At 42.4% G+C, this 24,774-nt stretch overlaps 1 protein-coding gene across 6 annotated transcripts in view; it reads left to right on the top strand.

Annotated features, from left to right (window-relative positions):
* SLC5A9 (solute carrier family 5 member 9) overlaps positions 1 to 24,774 on the top strand; it is a 50,132-nt gene that overhangs the window by 14,233 nt on the left and 11,125 nt on the right. For 4 of the 6 annotated variants that reach the window (XR_014790559.1, XM_084852555.1, XM_084852556.1 and 1 more), the window contains exons 4-13: positions 6,040 to 6,144; positions 10,252 to 10,416; positions 11,447 to 11,552; positions 12,891 to 12,971; positions 13,902 to 14,107; positions 14,866 to 15,001; positions 15,882 to 15,989; positions 16,094 to 16,244; positions 18,943 to 19,111; positions 22,212 to 22,427. Coding sequence is in view for 4 of the 6 variants with exons in the window: in XM_084852555.1 (XP_084708681.1) it covers positions 6,040 to 6,144; positions 10,252 to 10,416; positions 11,447 to 11,552; positions 12,891 to 12,971; positions 13,902 to 14,107; positions 14,866 to 15,001; positions 15,882 to 15,989; positions 16,094 to 16,244; positions 18,943 to 19,111; positions 22,212 to 22,427 (1,443 nt within the window). In the remaining 2 variants the exon portion in view is untranslated. The remainder of the gene's footprint in view (positions 1 to 6,039; positions 6,145 to 10,251; positions 10,417 to 11,446; positions 11,553 to 12,890; positions 12,972 to 13,901; positions 14,108 to 14,865; positions 15,002 to 15,881; positions 15,990 to 16,093; positions 16,245 to 18,942; positions 19,112 to 22,211; positions 22,428 to 24,774) is intronic. The other 2 variants (XR_014790560.1, XM_084852559.1) reach the window with 1 other exon arrangement.

Raw genomic sequence — 24,774 nt, 5'->3', positions numbered from 1 at the left:
ACCAACCAGCAGCCCATGGGAAACCCACCAGCAGGATATGAGTGCAACAGCACCTTCCTGCCCATGTTCCCCAGCAACTGGTGTACATAGGCATATTGCCTCTGATACTGGAGGTAGCATACAGTCGTCAGGACTAGCTTATAGCCATCAGGACTAGTAGCCTTCAATAGCCTTATTTTGTCCAATATCCTTTTGAAGCCATCCAAATTGGTGGCCATCACTACTGTACTTGACTCCGGCTTTTTGCACGTCGTCATAATCCACCTGACATTTGGGTTACCAGTGTTATCCAAAAGCCAAAATCAACAAGTTAGAGGCACCGTGAGGTGATTTTTCCTATGGCTATTACATGCGGAATAGCTTTTGGAACAGGCTCTAACATATCTCTATACTTTGTTAATCAGCACTGCACAGAACCTAATGCCTGTGTAAAGGTATTGCTTTCCCTTATCTGGGGCCTTGGTGAAGATGCTATGGTTCACCCCAATGCCTTACCTAGAGAGCTGCCATTAGCTGCGATAAACAGGCATCCTGAGGTCCATTTTGTTTTCTCCTTATTCTACAGCCCAGGGGATACCATGCTGAGAATGGGTAGCAACAAGAGGCCTTCCTGTTGATCCACTTCCATATAAGAATGGCTGGGCTACACAGATTCAGTCGTTCAAGCAATAAACCTGTAGCCAGTTGTTTTTATACTTCTGCCAATTTTCTTGCCTTCCTGTTCTTATTCTTAAAACCAATTTACTGGAGTGGAGGGATTGCTAAATTGAAAGCAGGCAATATCTTGGCCCAATATTGAGGCTTTCCTCAGATATATACCAAACTATAGATGAATTCAAAACAAAACCTGTAGTTAACTTTTAATTGTCACTTACGTTAGAATTAAAATGCGCTATCTGAACTGCTCAACATAAACAAATACCCTCCCAAAAAATTTTTTTTCTAATGTTTTGAAGACCAGTGTGAAATAGCCCAAAGCTTGGAATCAGACCATGCCTGGTTGTTGAGGAGGAATGTCTTATATTAGTCTTGTCCCCTTTACCAGCACCAGCACCTTCTTTTTCTGCCTCTTATCCTAAAGATACTTGTCCCTTGGAAACCACCAAATCTCCTGTTCACATACCCGCAAGCCTCCTGACATCCCTGTTTCACCTTTTTCATTAGGAGCAATGTGAGAACACTATGAAAACAAGCCTCCATACATCTGTTTTATGGCTATCTTGATTTTCATGGGACAAACGTAGCACAACTTGTGGATGACATTGGCTTCTTAGAGGTAGGGCTGCATAATACTAGATTTGTTGGATAAGATAGAAGGCCATTTAGTCCAACATTTTGTTACCAACAATTCCCTTCCAAGTGTCCCAAGGAAACTCACAAGCATGGTGTGTTAGAGATAGCCATCTGCTGTTGTTCACCAGAAGTGTACATGGAACTCACATGTTAGCCATATTTTTTGTGAACAGACGGCTATTAGTCATAGCGTAAATCAGACTTCCCCAACCTGGGTTCCTCCAGATGTTTTGGACTACAACTCCCATAATGTCGGACCATTGGGGCTCTGCTGGGCTGATCAGAGTTGTAGTCCTTAACATCCGGAGGGACCCATGCTGGGGAAGGCTTGCATAAATCATAGTCTCTTTCACAGCCACTACTGACATAATTTCCCTTTGTGCTCTGCCTCTTAGGATTCCAGTCTGGGGCAGAGAGATTACAGTAATCATAATAGGCCTTGGTTTGGGATGGGAAATAACATTTCCCTAACCCAGCTTTCCCCAACCTGATGCCCTCCAAATGTTTTGGACCAACCACCATCAGCTCCACCCAGCATAGCCAATATGCAGGACAGCTAGGAGGTGTTATTCAAAACAACTGGAGGGTACCAGGCTAGGGAAGGCTCCCCGAGGCGCTCAATCCACCCATCAAGATGGTTAGTGAGTGACATTTTAACAAACCTGCAGGAAAAGTATGTATAGGATGAATTGCTCTGCAAACTCATTTTATTACCTCTGTGTTTCAGGATTTAGGGGAAAGTGGCAAACTTTTGATTACCTAAGGCCACTGTGGCATTGTGTTACACAGTTTTATATACCTTTCCGTTAAAAGAAAAAAAGCCTGTCTATTACAATAAGAATATGTGTCCTAGGGAAGGTGTTTACATTTCTTTGGAGCCATTCTATTTACCCAAGATATGAATGCATATTACAGCAGCCAGTCTTTTAATCAGAAGAATCCCAGATGAGATGTTTGCAGTGTGGGCTTCAGGAAAGGTTTCTAGACTTATCCAGTATTAATATTTTAACCATCCCAAAGGTGAGAAGCAGGTCAAATTCCATTAGTTTTTGCTTAGGGCTCAGCAGTGCAGAGGTACAAAGCCCTACCATGCCGAAAAGGGGACAAAATCACAGAGCAAGTGAGGCAATACATTTTATTGGAAAATATAACGTTCAAAGTGCTGGAAGTGTGAGCTTCAGAATTACACTAAACCTTTTTTTACAAGTGTAGGTTTTGAAAGCAAGTTTTTTTAAAACACCAACAACACAGTGATGTTGCGTGGTAGGTAATATTAACCTGTGTTGGATGTGTAAATAAAAAATAGCAAACATTTTGAATAGAAGCTATGTTGATACTGAACATAGTGGGTCTAATACATTATCTGCCCTCGTTTTGTTCAAATAAAAGCAAACTTGGCTTCTACAGCTTGCCAGACATCTGAATGTATCTTGAGGATATAAGGTCAAATCCATATTTAACGTTGAATGCATTTCTTTTTTGAAAAATGGAAATATTTTTGAACTGTTTCACAAATATATGAGAGGGTTCAGTTTGGTGATCTTGTAGCAGGTCAGTTGTCTGTCATCATGAGAACAGGTCAGTTTGGCCGGGCAGGCACCCACTCCATTTCCTTTAGAGAATGATCCATGTAGGTATTTTGCTATGCTGATGCAACACTCTCCTTCTCAACAGCATCGAAAGCCAAACCACAAACATTCTGGGAGGAGAATTCCCTTTTTATTTTCCTGGGTAGAAGTTTTTGCAGCTGTCTGGACCACCAAACACAAAACCTGCTGGCCAAGAATGGGGCAATACTGACAATAGTTGAACTTGTTATCTGGTTGCCACATATGCTTGGAGTTGGCTGGGCGTTGGTTGGGGCTTAGACTGCCTGCACTCTTGTGCATGGGGTGGGACAAGGATGGGTGAGGATTGTATCTGTGCAGCAAAGTATTTGTGTGAGTCGTCATGCCCTTAATCACAGCAGAGATCCCAGTTTACATTTATACTCATTAAAAACACACTGCCAGTAGTTGGCTTGCCCTGACTGGAGTGCTGTCTGGGCATTCAAAGGAAAAACAGCTTGCATGTAGAAAACTAGCACAGCCAAGAGCAAGCTGGGCTAGGAAACACGCCCCCCCATCCTAGGTTTTTTGTTTTACTTGCAGGGAGTGTTTGTATTTACATGGGAAAGCATTCAGAAATAGTATCCTCACCTGAAATTATGTCATCTACCCCCTCAGGATTCTCCCACCCCATTCCACTGCCTGCTTAATTAGGCCTACTTTTCATCCATGATACGACAGTGCGGTGGCAAAAGGGCAGGATGTCATCTCTAGCCTGGCCGGCACTTTAAAATGTTTAATTAATTGCATTCTGTGGTTTTAATGTTTGTGAACTGCCCAGATAGCTTCTTCTATTGCGGGGTATAGAAAATAAATAAATAAATTCATTGGAAATGCAAAACACAGCCCGCATGTATTGCATACAGTTTGATATGTGTTTTGTAACTTTCATCTACACTTTCCAGCCTCCCTTCTATCCCTCACTGTCACTAGTAGCACTGTTAAAATAAACCCAACGTGTTTCCCAGTTTCTAATGTCCTGCAGTTTACACTCTGTATATTTTGAACCAAACCTAGCCACATGCTGTGACCCACACTTTGGTACTGCTTCTTAAACTATGTGGATCACTATTTGACAAGGTAGTATATTCTTTTATAGCAGAGTAAACTGAAGCTTAAAACATGCCATTTAAATATTTGCCCACAGATAAGCACTGCATTCTTTCATGTAATATATGATATATCCCCACCCCTACCCCGCCGCCCCAAGTTCCTGGTTTGAAAATGTCCTACTTATGACAGGGCTGCCTAGCAGGTTTATGGGGCCTGAGGCAGCTGTCACGATGGGGGCCTTGATGCTGCCCTCTACAATGACCCACACATGTGGAAGACTCAGCTGACTCAATTCATACAACTTGGTGAATCTCTGAAGGTTGTCTTCAGGAGTGCCAGTGTATCCTTTTCAGATGATAAATGGCTTGAAAGGCAGCTGATAGCTTTGTTCATCATGCTGTTCAGCCGCTGACCAGCTGAAAATGGTAGATTGGCACCTCTGATCCTAAACATTTGTTTTCATCACACCGTTGTAACATGCTTGCCACATCATTACTTGCTGTGTGACTTCGTACTTTGTTCCTTTTAGTGGTGCCACAGTCTGTGCACATTGTCATCGCCCAAATATTTATATACAGCAAGTCTTAAGGTATGCCTACTTGGGAGCTTCCTGCATGGCTGGTTTGGCACTTTAGTGACAAACCTGATGTGTGGGAAGCAGTACTGTTGAATGTGGGTTTGTGCAACTTTCTCCTGGATTGACCAAGGGGATTGCCACCTGGAAGGTCTTTGAATGACCTGATCTGTTTTTGAGTGCCCAGGCCAGCTACTCAAATTGGTTATGGTTGCGCCTGCATTTTAAGAGTGTGCACATATACACAAATGCATCCCTCCCTCACCTGGTGCCCTCAAGATGTGTCGGACTACAGCTCCCATCATGCCCATCAATTACCTTCCAACACATCTTGAGAGCACCAGGTTGGGGAAGGCTGCACTAATGGGATGACATGAAATACCCCCCTTCGTTATAGCTGTAGGGCCATTTAGTATATGGCACTGCACAGACCTGTATCAGCCCCACAACCTTCAGGGGCTTGACCCATTTTATGCCTGACAGGAGGTTTACAACAGCACACCACACAGCCCCAGCCAGGGTTCATTAGCAGCAATGATGTCCTTTCTCCATGAAATCAATTCAGAAAGCATATAAAAGAATCAGGTGGCTGAAACTCTGATTTCTATATACCTCATTCCTCACATTTACCTGTCACAATCTCAATTTCCCAGTCAATATCACAGTTCCATCCATTAGTCTCTTGGTCTCTGGCTCAGTTCTATTCCTTCCTGCCATGTTTCCCATGTCTATACAGCAATAGTATTAAGCTCCATTACTCTAAGTAGCACCCTGGGGAATCACGGGATGAGGCAACATCCCTCATCCCTGAGTGGTGGCCTCAGCAATTATGGAATGATCTCCCTGACAAAGCCTGCCTGGTGCCAACATCGTTATCCTTTCAGCACCAGGTTAACACCTTCTCTCAGGCATTTGGCAGTGTACGATGAGGTTTTAAACAGGTCCTGGATGTTTCTTTTTGTTGACTGTTTAAAATTGTTTTAGATATAGGTGGGTCTCTCTGTGTGCTGTTTGTTTATATGTTAGTATGTAAATGGTTTTATAATGTATTTCAATGGTTTTTAATCTTTCTAAATGACCAGAGAGCTTCAGCTGTTGGGTGGTATAGAAATGTAATAAATGAAATGAAATGGCATAAGCACACCTGGTAAAGAGTGAGAGAAAGACAGAATCCTCTTCACAGGGTAGGAGAGAATTGAGGTATGTACATCTGTGTTGATAGATAAACATACAGTTAGTACTTCCAACTTGTTTAATCATGCAGATTAAAAGAGTATGGTGTTTGAATAGTCCAAGTATTGGCAGCATACCACCCCAGGGAGTAAAGTGGGTTCCTCCATCACTAGTGTTCTAAAATCTTAGGATAAGTTTATGCAGTCCTTGTTTTCAAACAGAGAATTCTCATCATGAGGTGGGGAACCCCTGTATAATTCCATTATATTTACTCCCCACAGTACAGGTACTTGGGTTTTCCCCCACTATGAACTAACTACAGTGCATTTTGTGTTTTAGATTGGAGCATCTCTGATGTCAAGCAATGTGGGGAGTGGCTTATTTATTGGCCTAGCAGGCACTGGAGCTGCAGGGGGCCTTGCTGTCGGGGGCTTTGAGTGGAACGTAAGATACCCTTAATGGATCCAACCTGCTCTTTACAAGGGCACTGGGTGTGGTTATGGGCTTTGTCAAGTGAATGTGTTATTTGGGATTCTCAGGTGTCTGAGTTTTACTGTAACTCTAACAAGACCATTTGAAATGCATAATTGACTTCAGAAGAATAATTACTAGGCTCTTGTGGCACAATGCAGTGTAAATAAGCAATTGTATTTGATAGAATTGGATAGAATTAACTGTAGCGTACATTTTCTTAGAACAAACAGCAATCTGAACCTTAACAGCCTCACCAGTTTCAGAAAGAGTTCAAACTCTTTTTGAAGAAATTATGAATCCATTAAACGGTCACATCTCAATATTTTGAATACATATTTTGACTTCTAGGTTTGTTCTCAACTTTCACAGCACTGATGACATGATAATATATATGGATGGAGAAGCAGTTTCTTGCTTGGACGATTATTGTCACCAGGTTGTGGGGATGTTTCCTAATTGATTAATTAGATGTTGAGTTGCCTGATCTGGATCTTGGGACTTCCTCTAGCTTTAAGACCTCTGGGTCATAAAGACCATTTATAGTAGCAGTACCTCTCACCATGGTATTTAAGCAGTCCATTTGGTGACTGTTCTCTCTCCTTGGCATATATATATTGTCAGGTGATACAAATGAGTCCCTGAATTTAACTGTATGCCATTGATCATCATTCTTTTGTCAGTAGGAATTGTTCCAGCTTCTAGTACTCTTCCGCGGAATTATCAAATAAGGAATATCAAGCAATGAATTGGTGCCAAATATTGAACAACAAATATTTAGTTGATAGCTTATGCCATAGTCTATTGTTGTTGTTGTTGTTCAGTCGTTAAGTCGTATCCGACTCTTTGTGACCCCATGGACCATAGCACGCCAGGCCTTCCTGTCCTCCGCTCTCTCCTGGAGTGTGCTCAAGTTCATGTTCATTGCATTGTTGATGCTATCTAGCCATCTCATCCTCTGCCGTCCCCTTCTCCTTTTGCCTTCAATCTTTCCCAGCATCAGGATCTTTTCCAGGGGGTTTTCTCTTCGCATTAGGTGGCCAAAATATTTGAGCTTCAGCTTCAGTATCTGTCCTTCCAATGAGCAGTCAAGGTTAATTTCCTTTAGGATTGATTGATTTGACCTCCACGCAGTCTAGGGGACTCGTAAGAGTCTTCTCCAGCACCACAGTTCAAAAGCATCAATTCTCCTGCGCTCAGCCTTCCTTATACTCCAGCTCTCACAGCCATACATTACTACTGGGAATACTGTGGACTCTAGGGAGCATAGGGGCAAAATGGCTACAGAATTAGAACAGACGGTAAAATTAAAACTTTGGATGACACTGCTTTACCCTCATAGGTGAAACTCTCTTCAAACATATTTTGAAACATTCATAAAAATGTCTGGAAGTAAAAGTCAGATACATTCATACACTCCTGCAATAAACTCCTCCTCTTCATTTGTGAAATTTTCTAGAAGTAATCTCTTGTGAAAAGTTGTAGTTTTAAATGGTAGCAAATGGCTTTTTAGTCCAATGCATGTGACCATACTGATGATATAGCCTCTGTGGTAGCCAAGAGGGAATCTGGTCCCATTGTCTATGCAGTTCAGAGGAGTACCACATTGGACAAGAGAATTCTGAGGACCCTAGCAGGCATCTAGTTCTAAAGAAAAGTCAGTTTCCTGCTGAATAACTAGAAGTGAATTCTTCTTGAGCCGGCATTTTTAAACATATTGAACACAAGTGCATGACAAATCCAGGTCAAATTAAGTTGCCCCAGCACCATCTAGTCCCATCAAGATTCAACCTCTAGCCACTGTCTCTGTAGTAGTCCAAGTGAAGTTAAAGAGGGTAACTGTGATCTAGCATTGTTTGAAGTGCATAACTATTCCACCCTTTGAGTAGCTGGTGTTGCTTGCAGTGACAATACTTCACTCACAGCAGAATCCTGCAGAGATCCTGAGGGATGTATGAACTTCTCAGCTGCCAAAAAACTGCAGCTCCGCTGTCTCTAAGATGAATGAGTTCTCTTGGTGCTAAAGGTCACCCAATAATACACCTCCTGATGCAGTAAAAATGTACTCTGGCTAGAATGACAAAGAAGCAAGACTGGATTCCAGTAGTTATAAGATGATGCATGAAAATGGTCTCCAAAAGCCAGTGCTCTTCTGAGCTAGAAGTAGTGTCCACCTTCAAACAGCCTGATCATATTATTTGGCTTTAAAGATATACCAGTGCAAGCCATAATGTATGATGTTAAAGTGTAATCCTTTGTCCGGCTCACAGACTCTGCACATCTGCCAGGAACCTCCACATCTTTCCTTAATGTCAACATTGTCTGGTTTATACTTGTGCTGTCTTTCATGACACTTGTCCATCAGAAAGGCCACACATGATGCCACACAAAATGAGAAGTCACTGTACCCCATTCGTATCCTGACAGAGACTGCTGTGATGTTCCTTTTATGACACATTTGTACCTCTTCAAGGACAAGAGAATGTTGCTGATGCAAGAGACATCTTCATGGACTGGCAATACAGTTTGTGTCAGTTCAAAGTGCTGGCCAAAATCATCAGATAGTGTAGGACAGTATGTGGCCCAGCTTATAGTTTCTGGCCAGAATCTTATCAGAAGTGGTCTGGAAGGGCTTGGGCTGAATAGGCCCATACCCTTCCAGACCACTTCTGATCAGATTCTGGCCAGAAACTATAAGGCCCACTGCAGCGCTGGGGCTGGGCCACAACAGATAGGCATGTATGAGAAATGTGGTTCAGTTGGTTTTTTATCAGGATTTACCTAGTTCACAGCTTCTGGACCAAACATGGACATAATCTGCAGCTGAAGTCCATACATTTCTGAGCTTGCAATGTGATTTGCGGACCAAAAAAATGTGTTAGACAGTATGCGTACATTTGAAAAATGCACATGAAAAAAAGTGTACTTTTTTTTAAAAAAGTGCACAAATATGCTTGAAGCAATGGGAGAAGAATGCATACATTTCAAAGATGCACCCAACTGATGCATAAATTTGGAAAAATATGCATGAAAATGTGCACACATTTTCATACAAAAAGGCAGAAAAAACAAAGATCACAATCTGATATAGACTCGAGTTGAAATGAGCTTTGGCAAGCTCAGATTTTGCTGATTCACACTTCCCTAGTGTAGGACGATGGTGCTCTATCTTATGGACTATTGTCTCAGTACTCCGATTCCCAAACCATGTGCATTGCAATCTTAAATACAGGGAAGTGATTAGCAACCATTTTGTTAAGGGAACCCATGGCTGAAAGTTGTCACCAGTTTTATGTGGGAGTGATGTGTTCCAAAACCTGAAAGCTCCTTATTCCGAATATTTACTTCCGACAACTCAACCTCAAGGCTTTTGTGACCCCATGATTCAACCTTACCATTTTTGAAACACTGATCTAAGATAGTATCCAGATGTCACATTTATCCCATGGGTGCTGGTGCCTCTTATTATTGTCAAGCACCCCAGAAGATATCTTCAGGAGCCTGCCCGTTTCCTTTCTACAGCACGTTAAGCAGTAGTCATGCATGTCTTTAAGTACTGGTGATGCTAGGTGAGTGTGAGTACAGTGCCATATACCTCAAAACATTGAGAAAAATGAATTCAAAATGCAAGAGAGGTGGTACCAAAGGAAAAGATATGGGAGCAGGTGTGTGTGTGTATGCAAGTGAAAACAGAATTTTTAAAGTGTGAGTAAATCCTAGATTGCCTGCATTAGCCTTATTCTGAACTCTGCAAGCCCCGAGAAGTGATGGGGGGCAGTGTGGCTGAGGCACTGCATGTCTAGCTAATTCAGCCATGTTGACTGTCTCCACTTCTGTCTTTCACTATCCACAAGAAGGTGATTCAGTCTTTCCCTCTAGCAGCCATTTGTTCTCATCTAGTTGAGACCCAAGCATAGCATTCCAGCCATGAAGCACGTTGTATATCTGCTTTCCAGTTCAATAGAGATACTGGCGATTTGCCTTCACCATTTTTATATTGCCGATTGTTTGGAGAGAAATGACTGTGTACACTATACAAACGCTGTGCAGATGTTATATGTTTTTGTTCTTCCTCACTAGGCCACCTGGGCATTGCTGGTCCTCGGCTGGATCTTTGTGCCAGTTTACATCTCTTCAGGAGTGGTCACGATGCCAGGATATCTGAGGAAAAGATTTGGTGGGCAGAGGATTCAAATCTACCTCTCTGTACTGTCCCTTATTCTGTACATATTCACCAAAATATCAGTATGTATCCCAGAGAAATATAATAATAGCTTCTAAAGTAGAGCCCTTTCACGGCTAGATAATGGGGTAACTGTCTGGAAAAATCATTCCACTATTCCCACTGAACTATTCCTACACACTGGATCAGTACCTCCACTATACATTGAGCTTTTCTACATTAAGTATTTATTGTGCTCTCATCATTCCCTATTCATGGTTGTTTATGGATTCTTTAGACAACGTTGTGACCCTCCAGTTTCACTTCTGTTCTTAAGCAGCACTTTGGGCCAGTTTTTTTTTTTTTTTTTTAGAACAGGGGAATTGGGGTATTATTTGTGAAACCAAAAGAAAACATATTTTCCTACTTGTGTTAGTGTGTTATTCCACTATACCACAGTGCCACCTAGAGGTTATGTAGTGGGAAAGCAGGAAACACTTTTCGTGTAGTGCTTGGATCTTAATTGTGCGATGAAACCAAAAGTAGATACAGCAGATTAACAGCATCACATAGAAAAGCTCATTGTACCACCCCAGATACTAGCTCTCAGGGCGGACCTCAGGTTTGAGGGGCCCCTCAGCAAAATGGTTTCCCTCCTCCATCAGTTGACGCTGGTGGGTGAATAGGGCAGTGAGCAGCAGTGTCCAGAGTGGCCAAAATCTGGGTCTTGCTGCCATTTTAATAGTCTTATAATGACTCCTACGTACTGTTATTCCAGACACTATGGGAAATCAAAATGTAGCTAGATTTAGATGCCTCATGTGGCTCTGAGTGTCAAGTCAAGGGAAAACATTAAAGGGTATCCCAGGGCAGTTTTCAGCAGTGGACTGTGCCAGGGTGCTGGGGCATCAGCAGCTGCTCAAGGATGCCAGGGTGCTGATGCCATTCCTGGTAGCTTTTGTGAGCACATGCGTAACTGAAGACTCCAGCATTTCTGATGCTTGATTTAATTATTTGCAAAGGTAATCTTAGCACAGTTATCTACAATATTTATTGCAGAGACAATAAGTGAGTGCAACTAACAATATCAAGCCCGTTTTGTATTTGTTCCAGACAGATATTTTCTCTGGTGCACTTTTTATCCAAGTCTCTCTGGGTTGGAACCTTTACCTTTCTACGGTGATCTTGTTAGCAGTGACAGCTGTCTACACTATAGCTGGTAACTATGCTGCATAAATAATTGTGCAATTATGGGTATGAAAAGCAAGGAATTCCTTTACTTATCTGAGCAGTATTGGGAATCTAGGCTCATGGATATCAACAGGAATACTGACTTCTGCGGATATGACTCAAGCTCCTACACGATGGACTTGAAATAAAACACCACTAGTAGTGCTGAAAGAAACATTTGAAGCAAACTTCATTTCTTCATTTTTTTTCCATTCTGTATTCAAAGCAACTTTGCTTGGTTTGAGGATCAAACTACATGTGATTTTCAGTTGTGTGAATATTTTCCCTGAGGGTTTACTTTTTTTAACTGAAAACAGCTCTGGTAAGCTGCGATCTGCACCAGATGTTCAGGGTAGGAGAGAGGCTGTTTGTCTCTTTCCCTGCAAGACATTTTTCTTATAAAAATGGCCCCTTTCAAGATGCTGTTTACCCTATGGGCATCCATATTGTTTTCCCCATGGGACGAAACATCAGCTCGGAGGGGGCAATTTTGATCAGAAAAATGACCCACGGGAAAAGAGGGCGGGAAAACCCTCCTCCTTTCTGGTCCAGGTTGCAGCTTCTTGCAGCTGATTTGGGTTAAATAACAAAGCAAAACCATATGACCAAGACTCACAAAGTTGGACCTAAATGTGCAAAGGTTGCTGAAGCAGGTATTTTGTTATTCTATTCATTTTGTGTTTTTAAACCTATATTCATTTTGTTATTTGTTTGTTAAAATCACATTCATTTCATTATTCATTCTTTAGAATCATATTCACTTTCCTTGCTCACATTCATTGGGTGTGTGTGGGGGGGGGGTGTGCGCGCACGCGCGCGCATTTGTGTGTATTACTTTGTTTTTTTCTGCCTATAGAAGTGCAGCAACAGAAGTCTGCTTGGGGGGCTGCCCCCTGCTAGCTCCCACTTTATTTTTCTAAAATGCCCCATGCGTTGAATTATATCAGGGAACGCTGTGAAAAAAATGGTGGCCCCAAGTTGCAACCACCATAATTTTTTTTTTTGTGGCAGCCACCAGAATGCTCCTGAATAATGCAATGTCTGGGGCATTCTGGGATCTGTTCTATTATCATGAAAGGCAACCACCACCCCCCTTCCATAAATGAGTGATGTTTGGATAAGAATGGGATAATGAAAATAAATCCATTTGTGCCTCTTGGCATTCATTTCATAACAAATGAACTGGATCGGTTCAGTTTTTCAGTCATTATGAAACTAATGCACACACCTAAAATACACTGAGTTTCAGAACAAAATGAGGAGGCCCCTATCACCAAAATTTAGAAACAATGATGATTTCATCCGTTCTTTGTTATCCTTTCTACAGGTGGTTTAACTGCAGTGATATACACAGATGCTCTGCAGACTGTGATCATGGTGGCTGGAGCTTTGGTTCTTATGTTTATAGGTAAGAAAAAGAAGCAATTGTGTTGTTTACTTTATTAAGCTGATAGAGGGATGCATCTTGGAGAAATTCCAAAACTCAGCTGGATCAGTTCCATCTGTACTGTTGGAAGAACCAAATAATTCTTATGAGGAGAGGAATATGGGCTAGTGTTAGATATTTCTCCACCCTGGCTCATCTCATCTCTACACAATACATCAAAAATGAATATAAAATCTTGTGTTCTCCCAAGAGCAGTCAAACAAAATGGGTCTTACAATGATAACAATGCCTCTAGTTTGGAACAGTGCCTTTGTAGAAAAACTCATTCACCAGATCAGAACATCTGGCCAGGAAAGATCAGACAAATTCTTACAGAAATTGTATCCATGCAGAAATGTATGCAGAAAAATTGCCAACAGTATCCAGAGCCCAACAAAATAGTACTATTTTAATATATTAAATAAAATATCAATTCATTATTTTAGGATATTATTATGTTATTATAGGCTTAAACAAAAGGCTCCCTATATGGTTTACTTCTTATTGTAATGCTTACCTCTTTATTGTTGCCAGATAATTCATGTTTACATTTTAGATAATAAACACATTTTTTAAAGTCTAAAACACCCTTAAAACAGGAAGCCATTGTATCAGCACCAAAAATGGCTCCCATGCTGAATGGCAGCCATGAGTGGGAAACTGATTCCAGTTGGGGCTTCAGTGGGAGCAAAGGCTTAAAGCACCTCTCCCCCCACACCATGGCCCCAATCTGACTCCCTCCCCCGTGCCAGTATTTGCTACAGAAAAGTCAACCATGCCGAGCCAATTCACATGACAAATGTCACATCTAGTTTGGCCTGAAGAAACATGACTGGAGAAAGGAGGGAAGATAAATGGCTGAGAAAAGGAAGGAAGGAATGGAGTTTGTTGACAATAGCTTTCTTTTTTTAGGTTTTGATAAAGTTGGGTGGTATGAAGGGCTGCAAGAGAAGTATAGCACAGCGATACCCAGTGTCATTGTCCCAAACACTACATGTCACTTGCCACGGCAAGATGCTTTCCACATGATGAGGGATCCCGTCACTGGGGATATTCCATGGCCTGGGCTTATATTCGGCCTCTCAGTGCTTGCTCTTTGGTGCTGGTGCACTGATCAGGTAAAGTAAATCTTCTGTTTTTTGTCACCTGTCTTCCTTGCAGAATCTTACATAGACTTATCATTCCCTTCCATGTGTGTGTGTTTTTTAAGAATGGTCCCTATTGAGTAATACATATGGAAAACATTATGCTGGAATTGAAAACCCACTGGATTTTTCAGTAGAGATATGTGAGCAGGATGTGATACTTCCCTTTCCTTGTACTTACACCACATAAGAATAATTTGTACTACACAGATTTTAAGTCCATATTAGAAAAAAAGAATTCAGTGGCAGAGTTAACGCCTACCATTAGGAGAAAGCAATGTTCCAACTCTCCTATGTGATGTGGTACGAAAGGAACAGAAACCACCTCTACAGCCAGACCAATCAACTATACATTAATTGTATACCACATTTCAATTTCATTAATAATTGTATAAAACTATGGACTGGAAGTGCAAAACTTATTTTCAGTTTAAACCTAGATTAAATTAAGTTGCTATATTTTAACTGAACTAGTTATACATGGTATTTTTATATTTGTATATTTCACATATTTGTTAGGCAGAGATCTTGACTTAATTTTAAAGAGGTTGCATCCCACAGATTCTGAGAATTCTGTACAAACACCTAGTCTAGCTGTACGTTTTTAGTGACTGCCATTTCTCAACAATTCAGCTGTCATTGCTTTGATCTTCTTGGTTCACTTTCTCTTGCCAAGAAAATATGAAACAATAACACATGCAAAGTTGCCTTATAATTGGTTCTCCTTTCAGGTAATCGTGCAAAGGTCACTCTCAGCAAAGAGCCTCTCTCATGCTAAAGGTGGATCAGTGCTGGGCGGATATTTGAAAATCTTCCCAATGTTTTTCATAGTTATGCCAGGCATGATTAGCAGAGCTCTCTTCCCAGGTAAGCTACCTCTGGCTGTGGTAATGCCATAAGTGCCTAGAGATGACCATTTAGGGTGAGGTGGCCAGTTGTAAACATGAAACAGCCTTGGAGAATCATCCAGCCATGTGGTGAAGCAAACTTTACTACATTCTGTTCACCCCACATATGGAGTGGGGGGGTAGGCGGAATGTAGTAAAGTTTGCTGAATACCCCATTTACTAAGGTAAGTAAATCTGCCAAGCTCGAACTTAATGTTCTTGTTTTTCCACCACCGAGCGTATTCCGTCTCGGTTCTGTGCAAGTTTTTTTTCTCCACCCAAAAATTCATACTTTTTTGTATGCATTTTTTAAAAATTGTGGACATTTTTCAAATGTACACATTTTTCTTTGCACCCATTGATTAAAGCACATTTATGTGCATTTTAGAAATGTCTGCATTTTCCTTTGCATATTTTTTAAATGTGTGCCTGTTGTCAAACACACATTGTTATTATTTTTGCAGACCACATTGCAAGCTCAGAAATGAATGATTTTGCAACCACATTTTGTGTTTCGGTCCAGGAAGTGTAAATTGGGTAATCCCACATAAAAATATGAACCAAACAAATTTCTCACCCATCCCTAGTGACAACCAGATCTCCTTGTGGTTGCAAGCAGCTCACAGTAAATTTATAAGCAGCCATTACAGGGTAAACAGTCATCTGTAATTTGAGTCTGTCTGTCTGTCTGTCTGTCAGAATCTCATAACATTTAGGATAATGAATGCATATGCTGAATCTCAAACTCAGTCTGAAAAGCACTGCTCCTTTGGACTCCTATTCTGCCATAAAGATATACACCAACCACTTCCTTGGCATTTCCTACAGTTAAACTTGCATTTCTTTATTGACTGCTACAGATGATGTGGGCTGTGTAGACCCAGCAATCTGTGAGAAAGTCTGTGGAGCTAAAGTGGGCTGTTCAAACATTGCCTACCCTAAGCTGGTAATAGAACTCATGCCTGTAGGTGAGATGATTTCATTCACTTTGAGGGTGAGGTGGCCTGAATGGGCTAGGCTCATGCTAGTCTGCTGATGAAAGTTAACTAAGTTGCCCTCATTCCTTTCTCAGGACTCCGTGGTTTGATGATTGCTGTGATCATGGCTGCCTTGATGAGCTCTCTCACCTCTATCTTCAATAGCAGCAGCACACTCTTTGCCATCGATATCTGGCAGCGACTCCGTAAGAAGGCCACCGAGCAGGAACTCATGATTGTTGGAAGGTCCTTTTTCCCTTTACATCTTTATTCAGTTATTTGAAGTACCCGTGGGTTGCTCTAGAATAACTTAGTCTACACACTGCTTAGTGTGGCATGTTCTAATCTGGTGGGTCTGGCCTAGTTAATTCTCCTGTACAGCCAGGGTGGGGAACCTCTTTCAGCCCATGAGCTAAATTCACTTTTGGAAACGCTCATGGGAGCGCTTCCGGTGGTGAGTGGCACTGAAGGCAAAAGTGCAGGGCCAAAGGGATGGGGCCAAAAATACAACAAACGCAGGACATTGTAGCTTCAGCCTCTTACTGCCAGTAAGTAAACCTGAGGAGAGGCATTTCAGCCTTTTAGAAGGGCGGGAGGAGCTGCACAAAGGCCAGTTGGGGAAAGGGGGTGAGGCCAGGGGAAGTGGGTGGGTCACCTGGAGAGCCCCAGAGGGCTGGATGAGGACTCCAGGAGGGCTGGATCTTGCCCCCAGGCCTGAGGTTTCCCACCCCTGCTGTAGAGGCTTCATGTATTCAGCTTCAGTGTTCTTTCTTGAGACTTCCTTGTATACACTCCTGTCCAGGTCCTGTTGGAACCCAAAGAATCCAGGAATTGTGACAAGACCTTGAAATGCTACAAATGCCAATGGGAGCTTTTGTCATTTGAAGCCTTACACAGTAATGCATAACCCATTCCTAGCTAGTGTATCCTGCTTCCGATAAGAGCTGAAGCAGCTCAAATTGAGCCACCAAGTCTCTGATCCAAATCACTTCCAAAGCAGATTTGGGTGGACAAATGAATGCACTTACTGCCGACCTCCACAGCTGGTGTCCTCCTGTCTCCCTATGCATTTCTGCAGTGTGAGCTGTTGGATGTGTGCTATCACCCTTTCTGGGTTTGCACCACAGCTGCCAATGTGACTTCTGTATGTAAACATTCATAGGCTCTCTTCACACCTGGCCCTGTATACAGGCATCGCTCATAGCACTTCCCTCCGCTCTATAGCTTCTCATGGCTGAGCAGAGCTGCACAGAACAATCGGGACAGAAGGGGGCTGCTGGCTCCATGTCCCCTCCCCTCCCCGATCATTGGTTCCTGTAACATGATTGATGGCTCCACCCATCCCTCCACTCCTCCACAGCAGGAGGGAAGTCTGAAGCCCTTCTAGTGGTCTGGATAGGGGGCCATGGGAGCTGGTCCCCTCCTTCCTCCGAGGCAGAAAGCGTCTTCTCGGTGGCTACCCCGAGGCTGCTGGCGCTGCTAGTCCTTCTCTGCTAAGTATGTCAGTGTGTGATGGAATTAAATGCAGTATATTGCTTGCACTACTGAGTTTGAAGGGTATGCCGATTTCTGGGTTCCCAAGTAAGAAATCCACAAACGGACTTGTATACAGTCAGTGCAGCAAGGAATCCCTAGCAGCAGCAGCAGTAGCACCACCACCACCCCCTGGCAATTGCTTCACAGGGGACACCTTCTTCATTAGACCCAGCTTGCTTCCCCACCCACTCCGCCACACTGTTGTTGCTCTTCTCCCTTATTCTGGCTTCCCAATGACCCTGCAGGGTGAGCTAGGAGGAGAGATAGTGGCTGGCTAGGTGGGAGGGAGTACCATGGAAACCACCTCAGCATTACTGCCTTATCTAAAACAACTCCACACCCCAAAAGGAAACCATTAAAAATTACCATTCCAAGCTCTGCATGATGAATTTATTCAGGGGAGGAGAAAAGGCATTTTTAATACCTATTGAAATCCTAACTGTCAAGGCTTTCCCCTGCGTGGCTGAGAAAGGAGACTCCCCCATCCACCCTGGGAGGAAAAAAGCCCATCAATCTGGTGAGCAAAAGGGGGAAGAAGCAGTCAGTGAAGTCAATGGGAGGGGGCAGTTCCAAGTACACGCACTGAAGCGGATGAGAGACCTTAAGATTGCTACTCTAAGTAGACTTACAATGCACTCCTATGCATGCCTACTCAGAAGCAAGCCACACAAAATTCAATGGCATTTACCCCCAGGAAAGGAAAGCCTTACAGCCAATGGGTTTACTCAGAAGTAAGCATTGCTGTGTTCAAGGGGATCTCGGAGCCCATAGTGGAATGGCAGAGAGGCAGACACGGTCACCAGAGGCAGTCAGTGACCTGCCCTCATTCCCACCAATCTGTTGTCATGACAATGATATTCAACACCGCCCAGCAATGCCTTCTAGCACACACCCACACGAAGCGGGACAAAATGCTAGAGAGAAAATACACAGGGGGGAAATGATGATTTCAGTTGCAAGCACAGAAAGTGCCGGGTTTTCCCTGTTCTCAGATAACCTGGGAAGAGGGAAGGAAAGTTGTGAGATAGCAGCAGGAGAGCAGCAGCATCCTCTAAAGCTCCCGTGAAAACTAATGATTAAAGAAGAATGATCCTGCTAAAAAACTCAGGTGTGAAGAGAGCCATAGTGGCAGCAGATGTCGCATATCTGTGGGATGTGAATTGTCCAACAAGTTTCAGCAATGGCATGTTTACAGCATGTCTAACATGATCCTTCTCTTATCCTCCTTTTGGTCAATGAAATGTAGTCTCTGTCTGAAGTCTAACAAAAAATACTTGCTAGGTTTCCTCAAAGCCCTTTCTACCAAGTTGTACAATGATTTTTTTTCCTCCATGGGTTCACTGAAAACGTAAAAAGTTAAGATTTTTCAAGTTGTGCAGAAATAACGCCCTTTGTTCTCCTCTCCCAGGGTGTTTGTCCTTATTCTCGTTGCCATTAGCATCCTCTGGATCCCCATCATCCAGACAGCGAACAGCGGTCAGCTCTTTGACTACATTCAGTCAATAACCAGTTACCTAGCGCCACCCATCACTGCACTCTTCATCCTAGCAATCTTCTGCAAGAGGATCAATGAGCCAGTAAGTACAGAATCAATGAGGAGGTTCGTATGAATAATAGTATCTCCCAAATGTCATCGCTTCATAGTTTTTAAGGACAGACAAGACCATTCATTACGATTATATTGACGGACTTCTCTTGAATGCAGCAACTATGGAATTTAGTCCCATTAGAGTACAGCATCTCTTTAAAAACATTCTTAGGACTTTGATTACGGGTTTAACTGAAAGTACTGATAAGACACAGGAAGTGGAGGTTGGCGGGGGGTGAGGGGGAGGAAGGAACTTTATAAAGAATTACCAGCACTTATTTTTTCCCACTGCTCAGAAAGTAATTCTTATTTTGAGGCTGAATTTTACTACCTTTAATCTTCTGGTCATAAAATCTCCTTTGGTTTGAGATTTCAAGAAAACAGAGCCTTGTATAATTATGTGGGAGTTCTATCCACAGGAACCAAGCCATGTTTCACTAGTTTCTTTTTGACAAACTTCATAAATAGGCTGATCACCTTACAGTGTTATATCCTGGCTTCACACAGCCTTTCAACACCTCAAGTTGAAGTGAGTCCATTCCCCAAACCAGCACAAGCCAGCATCCATTTGCCTTCCTCTCTCAGGACTCAGACTCCAGATGTTCCAAGGTGCAAGGAAATAATTACCAGCCTCGCCTTTACTTCCGAGGGAACCATAGCTGTGCCTGCTCCAAGCCCATGGTACAAAAGAGAAGGATTTGAATATAAATGCCATCTTAATTGACAGTGGGACAACCCTAAAATTGACCAGCTCATTTCAGATCTTTGCCCCTTGAGTACACAAAGATTCATGCCTGGCTGAAAGGGGGGAAAGAAAGGGGGGGGGGAGGGCTGAGGAAACTAAACTCAAAAAAGAAAAGAAGCCACAAATGGCAAGTAAAATAAAATGCAAGTGTGAACCCCTTATTTTAGGCTACAGCTAGATATACAAAGTAATTTCCTGGTATTCTAACCACATAGGAAGTTTGGCCATTTCATCAGTTTCCAACTCCTTGTCCAAGATTCTCCTGGTGACCTCCATTTCCTGCAAACCTTAAGTTTTTAAATCTCTTCATTCCTCATGGGTTCCCCCCTCCCAACCACAACAATTGTGGCAACCCATGGCTTGCCACAATTCATTCATTCACTTAATCTCTAGCTCAGTAGAATTCCATTGCTAAGCTGGTTGCATCATTGTAACCCCCCATCTTGTCTGTACGTACACACATACACTGGAGTAAATATTGTTTAGGCCTGTTTACTATGTATGGCTTGGACAATAGCTGCATTTGTTCTTTTCATTTGCTTAGTTCTAGCATTATTTGATTGGGGAAATTTACCAAGTATGGAGGAGACAAGTTTAACTTAACACTGAAGATCTGTGGATATGTTCTGGGCCTGTTATTTTTCTGGATGCAACTAAAGGTCATGGGAAGTCCTAGAGCAGAGGTGGGGAACCAAACTGGCCCTCCATGGTTTCCCAGATGGCCCCGCCCCTTCCCTGGCTCCACCCCCTTGCCCTCAAGCAATGATCGTTTGTTGGTGTCCTGGTGTTTATGCAATTTTTTTCCCCATCTGAAAAGGTTGAAATGTGTCTCCTAAGCTTAGTTAGTGGCAGTAAAAGCTGTAAGATACAATATGCTGGGACTTTTTTATTTTTGGCCCCACCACTTTTGCCCATGGCCCTGCCCACACTGGAATGAGAGCTACTCCAACACTGAATGTGGCCCTCAGGCTGAGAGAGGTTACCCAACCCTGGTCTCAGAGAAACCCAACCTCAGTCTGATCAAATGAATAGTCTTTGATCTGGATTCTAACAACACATGCTGTTTTACCATTCTCATTCTTGCCTTAATACATCATTACAGCTTCAGTCCTATGAGCTGTACATGAATGTCACATTTGATCCTGAGTTCATGCCTCGATACTGCATGCCCTGTCCTGTCCCAAGTTCTCATCCTGACCTGAAAGCCATTCTTTCGAACTCTCTTGCACTGGAACAGGGTATCAGTACACTCATTCGTCTATGCTAGGTTTGTTGAATCTCCAGCCAGTGGGCCAAATTTAATCCCCCAGGGGTTCCAATCCAGGGTTCCTCAGTTGGCCACACCCCCTTCCCTTTATGGTTTGGTGGATTCCCAGCTATTGCCGTTTTCCCCATTCTAAAAGATTGAAATGCTTCTTCTAAAGGTTAGTTGCTGGCAGTAAGAGCTTTAAGCTAATATATGCTGGGGTGTTTTCTGCTTGGGGGTATACGTTTTTTGTATTTTTGGCCCTGCCCATCAGTGGAACTTGAGCACGCTCCGGGAGAGAGCGCAGGACAGGAAGCCCTGGCATGCTATGGTCCATGGGGTCACGAAGAGTCGGACACGACTGAACGACTGAACAACAAAAATCAGTGGAATGCAGCAGGCCATGAGGGCTTCTCCAAAATTGAATTCAGCTCTCAGGCTGAAAGTGGTTTGACACCCTTTGACTATGCTGGCTTGGAAATGTTATAGTAGCACCATTGGGAACCATTTTCTATAGGTTCCCATTGCTCTACTGTAACATTTAAAGGCTTGCAACCATATGAGTCCCTATCATGAAATTTCTCCCTGGCTGGAATTGGGGACCACAATTTTGCATTCAAGACCCATGTGACTAGCACTGCTAATGTGGTTTGTGGGCCTTTAAACATTAAACAAGTGCTGTAAGATGAACTGACAGAAAAGCTGCTCTGATAGCACTACTTTAATTTTTAAAAGGTACGTACATTGGCCCGTGGGCAGAGAGTTGGAGTAGCCAAACACCTATAGGTCAAGGAGTATGTCTAACGAACAAAACATAGAGAGTTAGGGTGAGACTTGAGATTTGAAGGCTTCCTGGGACTAGGTATGACAATCTATTAATTAGGCAACAGTGGCTCTCATGGAGGAATACTTGTAAAAATGTAAATGTGGTAAAAAATATATTCAGTTATAAACAAGACATGCTTTAAGCCCACACAAACACACACACAAACACAAAGAATATCTTGGATCATGTTCAGTTTCAAACTGGGACATTATAATAATAAAATTTGTAAACAAGCTGGTATTTCACCAGGTCTCTCCCTGTTTTCTTCCTAGGGAGCTTTCTGGGGCCTGATCTTTGGGCTAGTAGTCGGTTTCATTCGGATGGTTATGGAGTTTGTCTACATGGCGCCCCCCTGTGGTGAGGAAGACCAAAGGCCAGCTGTGTTGAAAGATGTGCACTATTTATACTTCGCCATCATCCTATGTGTACTCACAGCTGCTGTCATTGTTGTTGTGAGCCTCTGCACACCACCAATTCCAGAAGAAAATGTAAGTGACATTCAAGGATAAAATCTATTATTTTTTTAAAAATACCCTCCACTTGCTTTGTGTTTTGGATCTCAGTACTTCAGTGAGCTAGCTTGCTCTACAGAGAAGTCCTTCCTTCAAATAATCTCGCTTCCCAGATATTATGGCATTTCCAAAAAAATCTTGAGGTTCAGTGAGCACTAGAAATGGAGAACAGGCTGGCCTTCCATGCTGTGAGGACGCTACAGTGCATCCTGTCAAGGACAGAGGCAGACAGTGGGGAAGAAATCATATTACAGTGTACTGCTGAGGAGGGAATGCAGTGACTCTAATTGAACCCTCTTCCGTATTTCAGCAGAGACAGCATCAATCTTGCAAGCTAACAAGATTAATATCATTGGAGCGCTGGCTATAGAAAGAACATTCCATCCCAAAGAGATCTCAATTACATTGAACAACTGAGTTTTGGTAGCAAAGAACTTTATTTCATTTGCTGCATAAAACAGGCAAAGAAGTTTTCTTTTAGCAAGGACTTCAAGTGATGCTTTGCATACTTTCTCACAGCACTGGTTTCCCCCAAAGCAGTCCAGTCCAGGGTTTTGCTGGGCCAGCTCTGTGATGCATGGAAATAGTTCTACCTCAGTCAATAAAGGGTGCTGCCATAACCTTCTCTAGGCAAGTTTTGCTGAAAATTCATTATGGTCACCTCCCAAATATCCATAACCTGGCAATACATTCATATTATTCCATTCGTTCTCATATTGATCCATAAACTCTGCCTTGATAGGCTGAGCTTGAACCAGTCTTTTAGGGCGTAATTCTATGCATGTTTAAACAGGAAAAAAATCCTACAATGCCCAGCATTCCCCAGCCAGGATGGCTGGCTGGGGAATGCTGGGAGTTGTAGGACATTTTTCTGTCTAAACATGCACAGGATTGTGCCCTTAATATCTGAAAGCACGTTTTTGGATTTATTTATTTTTTTTACAATTCTAAGACAGGAGGTTAGTCAATAAAGGCTAGTTCAGATGACCAAACTGGTATGCTGAGAATCTGTGGTAAGTGGAACCATGTGATGAAGCAGTTGTGTGCTGGTTGACTCATATCCTACTTATGGCTCAACCCATATGTTATACATTACTTTGTGATTGTACGGTACAAGGTTGGAGTTATATATGTGAGCTATGATAAAGTACACCACTTGTTTTATTTTAATTGTGATTTGTACTTGGATTGTATGTCGGCCACAGAACTTTTGTTATTGGGCAGCTGATAAAACCAAATGAATAACTAAAACAATCAATCAATAGCTCACTGCTTCCCTATATTGCAGGTTTCCCCCAGCTATTTGGATAAATAAAATTCTGCTGCATTCATACTGGATGGTGAATTAAAAAGCATAATTTATTTAAAGTCTAATCACGAATTAGGAACATCAAAAGCTGCCTTAAGTCAGACCCTTGGTCCATCTACTATATGCTCTGACTGGCAACAGCTCTCTTGGGATTTCATAGAGGGATCTTCCGACCCCTATTGGGAACTGTCAGAAATTGAACCTGGGACCTCTTGCATGCAAAACATGCGCTCCAAAATTTCCATTCTATACTACTAAATTTCCCTTCTATACTATGAACTGTAAGAAAATGTGAAGAGACATTCCCCTCCAAACAGATCATATTGTCAACAAAAGTAACTGGACAACGTTCTGTGAAATCCAGGGGTTAAGAGTGACCATACCTGGGCCTGCACAACTTTCCCTTATGACCTTGTTCTTTGAAAATAGCTAATGGACAGAAGGGGAAAGATAGATTTGTATCTGGCGTTTCAGTAGTACTGTCAATGCACCAAGCTTTAAATGAATTACAGCCTCAGAACAGCAAGTAGAAGCATTTTCCCCTGCTGTTTTGGACACTGTCCCATCCCTGTGGTGATGGATGCTGTGCCACAAAACAAATATGCAAAGAATTTGTTCGGTATGCCTAAGAGTTCATATGTCTTCATTGTACGTAGCCCATATTGTGTCATGTCATCCTTGAAAACTCTGCAAAGGAGCTTACAATTAAATTTGAGACTGTGAAGTTGAAATGCAACTGCCAGATGCCAGATGGCATTTTGGAAAAGAAGGATTTATTCTAGCTCTACTGTAGAAAAAGAGTCGGGCAAGGGCAGTTTCCTAAATCCTTACGAAGTTTCTTTTAAGGTTTGTCAGAGGAGAAGTGAGGAAATGGAAAGTAGCAGAGGAAGTGGATCAAAATATAGCACTACATGATGATGAGGTGACTAGACTGGATAGGCCATTAGTTTCCTGCCATGGTATTTGAAGCTGTCTACAGTACATGGGTGCAAACTCATTTTGTGCAGCCTTTGT

This window comes from Heloderma suspectum, chromosome 4, assembly GCF_057233095.1.
Source record: "Heloderma suspectum isolate Gila_16-S chromosome 4, 16-S_ref, whole genome shotgun sequence".
Taxonomy (NCBI): domain Eukaryota; kingdom Metazoa; phylum Chordata; class Lepidosauria; order Squamata; family Helodermatidae; genus Heloderma; species Heloderma suspectum.
The sequence above is the reverse complement of the archived record's forward strand: the minus strand, read 5'-3'. Positions and strand labels throughout refer to the sequence as shown.